Source organism: Bos taurus, chromosome 21, assembly GCF_002263795.3.
Source record: "Bos taurus isolate L1 Dominette 01449 registration number 42190680 breed Hereford chromosome 21, ARS-UCD2.0, whole genome shotgun sequence".
NCBI lineage: Eukaryota > Metazoa > Chordata > Mammalia > Artiodactyla > Bovidae > Bos > Bos taurus.
Genome location: NC_037348.1, coordinates 59163470 through 59174954, shown reverse-complemented (window position 1 = coordinate 59174954; position 11485 = coordinate 59163470). Strand labels below are relative to the sequence as shown.

At 47.6% G+C, this 11485-nt stretch overlaps 1 protein-coding gene across 1 annotated transcript; it reads left to right on the top strand.

Annotated features, from left to right (window-relative positions):
- Positions 1-2664: 2664 nt before the first annotated feature.
- On the top strand, positions 2665-10734 carry SERPINA14 (serpin peptidase inhibitor, clade A (alpha-1 antiproteinase, antitrypsin), member 14). The gene is given in 4 exon segments (NM_174797.3): positions 2665-3317; positions 5953-6220; positions 8029-8176; positions 10382-10734. Coding segments are annotated over 4 exon segments (1341 nt in total). The 5' UTR covers positions 2665-2680; the 3' UTR covers positions 10670-10734.
- The last annotated feature ends 751 nt before the right edge of the window (positions 10735-11485 follow it).

Genomic DNA, 11485 nt, shown 5'->3' with positions numbered 1-11485 from the left:
TACACCAATGGCAGTATAAATAAGTCACTGACAGAGGCAAAGAGCAACATCAGTAGATAACAGCAGGCTCCCGTGAAGGGTAAGTCAGCTTTCTTCTCTTGGGGACAGTGAGGTTCTACATGGGTAAGTGTTTTATTGCTCTTTTGCTATGGTTCAAGTAGCCTCTGCCTTGGGCAAGATGATGAAGGATCCAGGATAACAAGGATGTGTATATTTTCTAGAATCTCCTGCATCCACTGTTCTCCCCACCCCACAGCTCTCTTCCACTCACTGGCTCCCTCAACCACAATGTCCTCCTTTCTCACCAACCCTACTCCCGCTCAGATGAGGTAGATGGAGGAGGTGATGAAGGGAGGAAGGCTGGGAGAACAATGGTTGGCAGTGAGAGGTAGGGGCTAATTGGAGGAGACAATGCGGGACTGATGTAAACTGCTTAGGACTGGATTGCTGAGTCGGGTTGGCAGGAACCAGGGTGTGGCAGGACTTATCTGCCACCTGAAGAATTTGGACTCCATCCCCTTGAAACTCATGGGGAACCACGAAACAGAAGTGGTTGACACTCTGAGGAGCCCACTCTGGCTTCAGGGTGTCCAGAAATGTTGGTGGGGGAAAGATTGACAGGCGGGTGATGCTGTCATGGCAACTTGGGCTGCATAACAAAATACCATAACCCACGTGGCTTAAGCAATAGAAATGTATTCTCTCACAGCTCTGAGGCTGGAAGTCCAAGATTAGGGTGCCAACATGGCTGGATTCTGGTGCGAGTTCTGGCTTGCAGATGGCTGTCCTCTCATTGTGTCCTCACCGGACCTCATCTTTGTGGTGCGCACGCAGGGACAGAGTGGGGAAAGCCCGTACTCTGGTGTCTCTTCTTGTACGGGAAACTAATACATGCCTACACACAAGGGATACTCGTGACCTCATCCGACTCAAATTACTTGCCAAAGGCCTTCCTTCCAAATACTGTTCCATTCAGAGCTAGGGCTTTTGACATTGGAATTTCGAGGGGCATGAACTTTCAGTCCATAGTAGATGCTATTTAAGGGACACCAGGGGTGGCAGGGATAATGCAGAGAAGTGGATCCTGTACCTGGAGCTGAGCTGGGTGCCATAGAGAACTAAGGAAGTGAGGACAGGCCCTGCCCGAAGGAGGTAAAATTGAGCACAAAATCAGGCCATGGTTCTCATCTGTTTCCTTCCCATCAGTGCAGCCAGAAATCCTGCCATCTGTGCTCCCTTCAGGTGCAAGGCCTGACTTCTGGTCTCAATTGTGGGGTCATATATAGGGACATTCATTCCTTCATTTATGATTGCTCAGTCAGTTGTGTCCAGCTCCCTGTGGCCCCATAGACTGTAGCCCTCCAGGCTCCTCTGCCTGTGGAGTTTTCCAGGCAAGAATACTGAAGTAGGGTGCCATTTTATACTCCAGTGGATCTTCCTGACCCAGGGATCAAACCCGTGTCTCTTACGTTGCCTGCAATGACAGGCAGATTCTTTACCACTAGCGCCACCTGGGAAGCCTGCATACGGGGACAGAGAGGGGTTTTTGCCCTGACAGTGGGTGATGAGCAGTAGCTGACGGCAGGGAGAGGGCTTAAGTGAGGCGACCGGGATCTCCTGAGATGACCTTTGCCAGGCCCTTGGTTCAGCTGCTGTTCAAGTCATCTGAGCACCACCCGGGATTCACTTTAGAAATCACACCAGCATCTCTAAGGTCAGATGTGGCAGGCCTGCATCTGGACTTTGGGCTGCTAGCAAGTTGCTTTGGGAAAGGTTGAATTTTCATGTTAAAATCCAGATTTTTTGATGCTTCAGAAACAAACCAACAACAACAACAAAAAGACACCCGACACCACTGCCCCAGAACTGATCCTAGTCACAGCTGGAGCTAAGTAATGCCAGCCCCTTCAACCTGGGCACACTGGCCCATTTTCCACAGTCCCCAGAGTGCCTATTTCACTGAACTAGCTGCCTTTCTGTGTGAGTATTTCTGGCCAGACCTCTATGGGTGTTTGAATCTGCAATCTTTTCTCTCTCTCTCCTCTTGTTTCTTTCCTTTCCACACTTTTCAGGATTGAGTCATGAACCCTGTATTTAAAAAAAGAAAAAAAGTGTGGATGGAGAAGATCCACTTGCAGGGTCAGCTAGGGACAGAACTAAATCCCTCTTAACCAAATCACTTTAATTTGTCCTAAGTCAGGTTCCAAAATCCTCATTAGACCTTCCTCATTGGACTTAGCTGCTGCTGCTAAGTCACTTCAGTCATATCCAACTCTGTGCGACCCCATAGACAGCAGCCCACCAGGCTCCCCCGTCCCTGGGATTCTCCAGCAAGAACACTGGAGTGGGTTGCCATTGTCTTCTCTAATGCATGAAAGTGAAAAGTGAAAGTGAAGTTGCTCAGTCGTGTCCGACTCTTAGCGACCCCATGGACTGAAGCCCACCAGGTTTCTCCACCCATGGGATTTTCCAGTCAAGAGTACTGGAGTGGGGTGCCATTACCTTCTCCGTTGGACTTAGCTAACATTCTCCAATCCAGGACTAATAGCAACCCCACCCAGGTGAGCTGCATATAGATAAAATGAGCCTTTTTCAGCCCCTACAGCATTGAGAACACGTTCCATAGAATATTCACCTGTATGCCTCTTCCTTCCAGTAACAGCTCTGGATTGCCGCAGAAATGTCCCACGGGAGAATGAATCTGGCCCTGTCTCTGGTCTTCATCCTCTGTGGCCTGTTTAATAGCATCTTCTGTGAAAAGCAACAACACTCTCAAAAGCACATGAACCTAGTCTTATTAAAGAAAATTTCAGCTCTCTCCCAGAAGATGGAAGCTCACCCTAAGGATTTTGCCCAAGAATTGTTCAAGGCTTTGATAATTGAGGATCCCAGAAAGAATATCATCTTCTCCCCCATGGCCATGACCACCACCCTGGCCACCCTCTCCCTGGGGATCAAGTCTACAATGAGAACCCACCACCCTGAGGACCTGAAACTTGAGCCCAAACTGTTGGATGTGCACAAGTACTTACAGCCTCTGGTCCACGTGGGGCGTGAGCTAGTGAAGCAGAAGGTACTGAAGCACCAGCACATTCTCTTTATCAACAGAAAAATGATGGTCAACCAGATGCTTCTACAGCAGATAAGCAAGCTGCAGGGAATGGACATCCAGATGATTGACTTTACAGATATAGAAAAAGCCAAGAAGACCATCAGCCACCATGTGGCTGAAAAAACACATACGAAAATCACAAACTTAATCACCGACCTGAACCCTGAGACCATCCTGTGTCTTGTTAACCACATTTTCTTCAAAGGTGAGGCTTATTAACTGCATGAATTCCTGTTTTGGGTAATCTTTGCCCTTGCGTTTCCTAACAGGTTTAAGTCAGGGGGAAAAAAAGAAAAAGCCATAATTTTTGTCGGTATATCCCATTTTCTCAGCAACCAGTAGATCCAGCTTTTTAATTGACTTTGATATCACTGCATTGTCTAGCATTTTTCAGCGTCTCTTCTCTTAATCCTCTCAGTCATCTTGTTTGTGGTGCTTAAGATATTTTGGAATAAAATGTGATCACTCTCGCTGATAAAAAAGGGGAAAACAAAGAAATCTTTTTTTGCAGAGCCATGAACATCGGCTAATTCACTTGTCGTGTATGGTCTCGGATTAGTGCGAGATGAGATGCTTTCTGCAGCTGCGTCCAGTGTTGAATTCAGGGTCACACACCAGGTGTCTAAAATATCAGTGTGAATTCCTGGTCACAGATCTTGACATCACCAATGTTTCTTCAGGTGGCCTCAGTCACCCCTCGCTGGTGTCTATTTACGTCTTCTTCCTCCACTCAGTATCTCCTGTCTCCTTCTTCTATTGACTCTCAGCTGTGACCTCTCCTATTGCCCGAATGGGGACAAGAAAGCAGGTCAGGCAAGATGTCCTCCACGTGCTGTCTGAGGCACACACGCCTCTCCTCTCACTCTCCCCTTCCATTACAGTGAAGAAATAGCTGTGCCCTCGTCATCCTCAAGGTGGCTCCCTTTCTGTCTTCTCTGCCCAAGGACTCCCACCTTCCTCTTAGCCCAGAGCCCATCCCTTTCTTGTCTCCTTTGCTGTTTTCTCTTCTCCTGACTTCTAGAAATGTCTCTCACCTCACCTGGGTTCACAACTTCAAACACCATCTGTACTCTATTCCCTAGTCTCTAGATTAGGCCCGGACCACCTCCCCTGAGGTCCAGATTCTAAGACCTTTGGGGGGATGTTTCAAGACCCCCAAACACAATTCCCCAACCTGGCACCACCCCCAACACCCTGTGTCTCCTCATCTCAGAGAATCACAGTGCAATCTACCCAGCTGCTCCAGACAAAACCTCCAGATCCAAGAACACAAGTCATATGGGTTCTGCCTGCAGAGTCGACCTGGAATGTGTTGACTTCTCGCCATCTGAGAAGCCTATCCCAGAGGTTTCTAGCCCAGGCCAGCACTAACTCTTGCCTAGATGACTTTCCAAAGTTGATTACGCTGTTGCCATTCATGCCTGCCTCCAACCTTTTCTCCATTACAAGGCCAGAACAGTTTTTTTAAAACATAAATCAGGTCTCTGTTTTATTCATTGCTGTAACCTCAGTATGTAGTATGGTACCTGGAACATTTTTTGAGTTCAAGAAATTTTAGGTTTAAATGAGTCAATTCATGGATATTCTATTACTGATTAAACAGGGTTCCTACCAGGACATGAATAATGTTTGTCCTGTGCATGATAAGTGAGGGAACTGCTCACAAAACAGTGCTTCCCAGCGTAGGATGCTTGCTGAAGCCACTGGGACCACCTGTTATTCATATTTAGGCCCACAGTTCCAAACTACGTACCTGGGACATAAAAAGTGCTCCACAAATGATCTTTTTTTTTTTTTTTTACTGCACTGTGTGGCCTAAGGGATCTTATTTCCCCAACCAGGGATTGAACTTGTGCCCCCTGCATTGGGAGCAGGGAGTCTTAACCACTGGACTGCCAGGGAAGTCCTAACATGAATGATCTTGGAGGGATCGCTTCTCTGGATATTCCAGAGAACTCTCCAGCATGATTCCCCCTTGGCAGTGGTGGTTTAGTCATGTCCAGCTCTTTGCGACCTCATGGACTGTAGCCCTCCAGCTTCCAACAGTTTTCCAAAAGCTTTATCCATATCACTCTCTAGAAAAAGCAAGTAGCAGCAACAGAACAGAGAGGACCGTGAGTCTGCCTCTAGAATCAGAAGCAAGACTAACACTTGTAGAGATTTTCCAGACCAGACCAGATGGCCATCACTCTGGGTGATGGATGCCTTTTTAAACTGGTGTGTACGTTGAATGTTTCTTAAAACCCACCGGGAATTGCATTATTTAAAATAGAATTTCACGCAGGGATGTGCATGTGTACTGAGGTGTGTGTGCCTTTCTGATAAAAAGCTTACCTCCTTGAATAAAATTAATATACTTTATTTTAAATAATTAATTTTTTGGAGTATAATTGCTTTACAATGTTGTGTTAGCTTCTACTTAACAGCAAGCTTAATACATTTTAAATAGATTTCTTTACCATTCTTTGAACTCTTAAAACACTCAAATGCAGTAGAAATTTTCAAAGAAGGGATGCTGTGATCAATGTTTCCTGAATTATTTGATGACAAAATCCTTTCTCGGTGTTATAGTCCCAAAGGCAGTTATTTTGGTAAACATCTTTTGAGAAATACAGAGTTAAAGAAATTGTAGGGTGATTATTTCTGAAAATCATGTGTTTGCCTTTATTTCCTTTGCATCAGTCTAGAATTTTTAACTATTCTGCTCACTAGAGTCAAGGTGTCACCGTAAACGGACTGCTTCCTTCTCAAGCAGATCACCTCTGGGGACCCCAAACATGAAGGTGGTGATGACTTTTCCACCAGATCACTCTTTGACTTTTCCTTCCTGATTTTCCCAGGCATCTTGAAAAGAGCTTTTCAGCCCAAACTCACCCAGAAGGAGGTCTTCTTTGTGAATGACCAAACCAAAGTGCAGGTGGACATGATGAGAAAGACAGAACGGATGCTTTACAGCCGGTCAGAGGAGCTACATGCTACGATGGTTAAGATGCCTTGCAAAGGAAATGTGTCCCTAACTCTCATGCTTCCAGATGCCGGACAATTTGACACTGATCTTAAAAAGATGACTGCTAAGCGAGCTAAACTTCAGAAAATCAGTGACTTCAGGTATGCTATTCTGAATGAATACTTTAGATTTGAATTAGATTTTTGCTCAGCCCTCACTTCCTCTATGCAAAAGCCTTATTTGGGCGGCAAGGGTGGGTGAGTTTGGCGTCTAGTTATTTCCTAGGATATTTGTAGAAAACGAAACAAACCAAACAGGAAGAATAATGGCCTGAATCCCATTACCAAGTCGGAAGCCCCTTAAACTGTTAATTATGGTTCTTTTGGTGACATGTACAATATCAGAAACCCACTTCATAAAAGATCAAGTTAGATACAGAGAGGAATGGTTGGAAAGATACATGGGAATTTCACGAAACTTACAAAATACATGAAATGCAATTTCAGGGAATAAACACAGCCAGGTCTCATGAGGGATTGGAACAAGGGACAGCAAAGTCACCTGGAACTCCGTCTCTCTTGTCACAAGTCCTTATTTCTACCTCTCCAGCTCAGCAAACCAGCTTTCCCACACACATTAGCACACAATCCACTCACCCCCAGAATATTTTCTGAGTATCTATTCTATGCCAGAAACTGCCTGGTACTGGGAATACAATGATTAGCCAAACACATCTCTGCTCTCATGAAATTTTCAGTTTGGTAGGGAAGGTAGAAAGTCAACTAACAAATAAGTAGCTTCAACTTGTAGAAAAGCTATGAGAGAATGAGTAGGGTATATAACATAATTCAGTGGTGGAGTGTTCATCAGGGATCTTAAGTAGGAAATGATCTTAAGGAAGTAAATGTCAAGCTAAGACTGCTGTGGTCAGACATGACTCTCTTCCATTCAATCAGATGCTCCAACCCACACCTCACTGAGCATCTTTCAGTTCCAATTACATATTCCTGGAAGAGAGAATTGAATTGATCCAGCTTGAGTACCGTGTCCGTCGAGCTCCAATCAATGTGGATAAATTACATAGCGAAACTGTGATCTTCAATGGCCCACTGATCTTAATGGCGGGAGTCGGGGAATAGTCTTTGGGCAACAAATGTGCAGATTGGGAAGAAATCTGTAAATAGCATTTACTCCTACAGTTGAGAGCCACCGCAGAGTGGATCTGTCATTTTCTGCCACAGTTGTACATCCCACAGTATTCCTAGTTGGGGCAGAGGGGATTCAGCAGTGGAGGAACCCAGCTGAGTGGGTCGCTATCCAATCAGAAGCTCAACACTGCATTGACACAGGCTAAGACGGATTGGTCTGTGAGCAACCAAAAATGTTGGGTGAGAGGGCTGGCACTACACATTCTAATGTTTTGTTCAGTTGCTAAGTCATATCTGACTTTTTGCAATCACTTTCTAATACTCTCCCTTAGTTACAGAGTTGCTGATCTGTAGAAGGAGGAGTCCTCCTTTCTGTTTCAAAGATTATCATCCAAGATGGAACTTCCTCTCCTGTGAAAACTCCCTATGCTCTACCTGCGGCAAGAGGACCCCATGTCCCCCAACCCCCTCAGCATGCTTAGGGTCACCATACAGTTTAAACTGCTGCTTCCAGATGGAGGGTTAGAGGGACTCAGGGCTGGATGCCCTTGGTCTGACCTTCATCTTCTCTGGTATAGAAAGCCTGTGAAGGGAATCATTTGAATAGTAAAGTGTATTCTGAGTTAGTGGTTTGCTTGGAAATTCAACCTTGCAGCTCAGACCCTAGCATCTTTAATCTGCCCCCCACCAAGCAAGCCCTGAAGCAAACACTTCCATTACATTTCCACTAGGAAAAGATCTTTCAGCGTAAGCAAGGTGCAGCCTGTGGATGCCAGGACAGAGACATAGCTCAGCTTCCTTGTCATTTTCATTCTCAACAGACTGGTGCGCTTAATTTTGCCCAAGTTGAAGATCTCCTTCAAGATAAACTTTAAGCATCTGCTTCCCAAGATTGACCCCAAACATATACTGACTGCCACAGCAATCTCACAGGCCATCACATCGAAGGCTCCCCTGCCTAATTTGGAGGTGAGTGGGGCAATTTCTAGGGTCTCTGTTTTATTATCCACCACAGCCCTGATTGAAAATCAGTTTTTTAATACAGCAGTTATAGCTCTTATCTGCCCAGATCCCTGGGCTTTGGGGGTCCTTTCATCATTCTCTCACTCAAAGGTTATTGCTTCAAGCCCTGGAGGCATTCGGGGGTAAAGTCATGGGCCAGCCAGACAACATCTGACTCTAGTAGCTGTTATGTTCTCCTGACAGGGCAGTGAGCATGCCCACAGACCTGTATGCTCTACATCCACCCGCAGTACACTGTCTGAAGGGAAGAAAGCAGAGAAACCAGGAACAGTGGGCTGGAGTGCAGTGGGCAGGCATTAGAAGGGCTGGGGTGGCCTTTATGCCAAGTCCTGGATAAAGGCCAAGGGAAAGCAAGGGGGTATATGCCTCGGGACTCGTGTTCTGGGCAAAGAGACCAACCAGTGTATCTGGAGGGGATGTGAACCCGACATTTTTTTAAGAACCACAAGAAAGCCCAGGCAGCTAGAGTGATGAGTGAGACACAGTCTGGTAGGAGGTGAGGGCAGAAGGCAGGCAGAGCCGGGTCACTTGGGTCTCCCAGGCCCTGGATAGGACTGGGGTTTTATTTGATCGACATGGGAGACCACCAAGGCTGACATGAGTGTTTTATGAAAGATCACTTTTTGCCATGTGGAAAACAGGCAGTGTCCCTGGAGGAAGAGGGGACCCAGTAGGAAGTTTGGTGGGTAACCTAGGTGAGAGATATTGGCGGTTAGACGGGGCATTCAAGGGAGAGTTAATGGTGATGAGAAGGTGCTGTGGGCTTTTTAGACAGAGCTGGGGAGCGGGAAGGGGAGTCAGTTTGTGAGCTAGAAGAGTGGGAAACAATGGAGCCAAAGTCTGAGGCAGGAAAGATGAAGAAGGGGTGGGTCTCGGGCAGGCAGAGACTAGCTCTGCTAAACTGGAGATGCCAGTTAGACATTCGGATGCCAGGAAGCATCTACTCATGAGATAACTTTACCCACCCTGGTGGACACAGGGGTTGCCCTCCAATGACTCCGCCAAGGTCACTAACTAGCTGGCTGCCTTGTGGCTGCCCTGTAACACTTTGCCCAGAATGTAAACAGCAATCACAGTCTCTCATCCTGGTACAGCGCTTGACAAACCACAAAACACTTTCTCACGGTTTCTCTCGCTCAGTCTCCCAATGAACGCAAAGAACCCTGTTCTTTAATTGGGAGATGAGGGACCTGCTGCTCAGAGACATTGGATGGAGTTCCCAAGGTTGGGACCCCACAGGCATGCTGTGCTTTCCATGGCCCAGTGGGTATAAGTAAGTAAGTGCTAGTGGCTCAGTCATGTCTGACTCTTTTGCAGTCCTGTAGACTGTAGCCTGCCAGGCTCCTCTATCCATGGGCTTTCCCGGGCAAGAATACTGGAGTGGGTTGCCATGCCCTTCTCCAGGGGATCCTCCCAACCCAGGTGTCAAACCCGGGTCTCCTGCACTGCAGGCAGCTTCTTTACCACCTGAGCCACTAACAAAATCCACCCAGCAGATGTGCCCTGAGTGCTGGGTTTGGGAGATGTTGAGCTCTTCACAATCCAGTACAAACAATGTCATGGCCACGTTCCCCAGCAGGGCCTCCTGCAGATCGGGGGTCATGTGAGTTCTGGCACAAGCGCTTTTTCTCAGAGGGCAAATTGTCCTTGGTTGGATGGAGACAAGAAAACCTAGCTCCCTGGTGGTTTTCATCACATCCTTTTATAGAAGTGTTGGAAAGGACTATCTCTCAGTTATTTTGCGGGATTTTTTCTAAGCCTTCAGATCACCCAGACTTCCTCTCTGTTTTCTTCCCCTTTCTTCCCTTTTAAATGCGCAGACTCCTTGAGTCATCCGCCCAACCCTGAGGATGTCTGAACCCAACAATCCCCAACCCTAGTAATTGACCCCTTTTGGGGACATCTGACGTTCAAGGGCGAATTCGGTTGCTGGGAGCCAAGGGCAGCTTTCCAGGAGTGGAAGCTAGCCTTCCTCCAACTGCTGGTGGCTTTCCAGGAGTGGAAACCAGCCTTCTTTCAACTGGCATCAGCTGTCAGGGGAGGCTGCCTCTCGATCTTGCCATAGGAAATTGCTGGGCACACCCCACCCCCACTGCCACCCCCACTCCAGCCAGCTTGGTCTGGGGCTAACTCAGAATCTGTGTCTTCCAGGCCCTACATCAAGCTGAGATAGAGCTGAGCGAGCACGCCTTAACCGTGGACACAGCCATTCACACAGATAATCTGTTGAAAGTCCCAATGAAGGCAAAGGAGGTCCCGGCGGTCGTGAAAGTCCCAATGAACACAAAGGAGGTCCCAGTGGTTGTGAAAGTCCCAATGAACACAAAGGAGGTCCCGGTGGTCGTGAAGGTCAACAGACCCTTCTTGCTGTTTGTGGAGGATGAGAAGACTCAAAGAGACCTCTTTGTGGGCAAAGTCCTCAACCCCCAAGTTGAGTAGAGCCAGGGCCACACTGTGCAGCACAGGAACTTAGCAGGCCAAGAATAAAAAGAGTACAATTCACCAGCCATGCATCAGAGACACTGAAACTGAGAAGTGTGGTCTGGGAATGGAGTGGGGACAGGTCTTCACTGGTCTTCTGTCCAGGAACAGAGCGGCATAAAGGGGTTGAGGGGGTCTGCCAGGGACATTTGGCCAGGATGTCTTCTATCCTGGAACAAGGCTGACATAGGCAGAGAAGCAATTCTGAGTGGGTGAGCAGGTGCAGGAGGGCTGTTTCAGTCGGGGGTTGTCTCACAGCCTTGCTTCCTGCCCAACTGGAAGTCAGAGCGTGGCCCTTCATCTGTACTTTCCCTCTACCCCCTGCCCCCTGCCCCTGGCAGCCCCAGGGAGAGGCAGGTCCCACTGCAGAGAGGAGGCTGGGAAGAGGACAGACCCCTGGGGGGCTTCCATATGTTCACCCAGCTCCAGGGAGAAATGGGGTACCAGAGAGGTTGAAAGTCCCGAGTATGTTGACAGCATCTCCTCTGTCCCTCCCCTGGCCTCTTTCCACCTTCACAGCAAGCTTCTAATAGTAGTAGTGGTAGTCAGTTGCTGTCCTGTCTGACTCTTGCAACCCCACAGACTGTAGCCCACCAGGCTCCTCTGTCCATGGGATTCTCCAGGCAAGAATACTGGAGTGGGTTGCCATTCCCTTCCCCAGGGGATCTTCCCGACCCAGGGATCGAATCTGGGTCCCCTGCATTACAGGCAGATTCTTTACCAACTGAGCTAAAACAGCCTTCTATGAGAGAGTTGTTATTGCCTCCTACCACA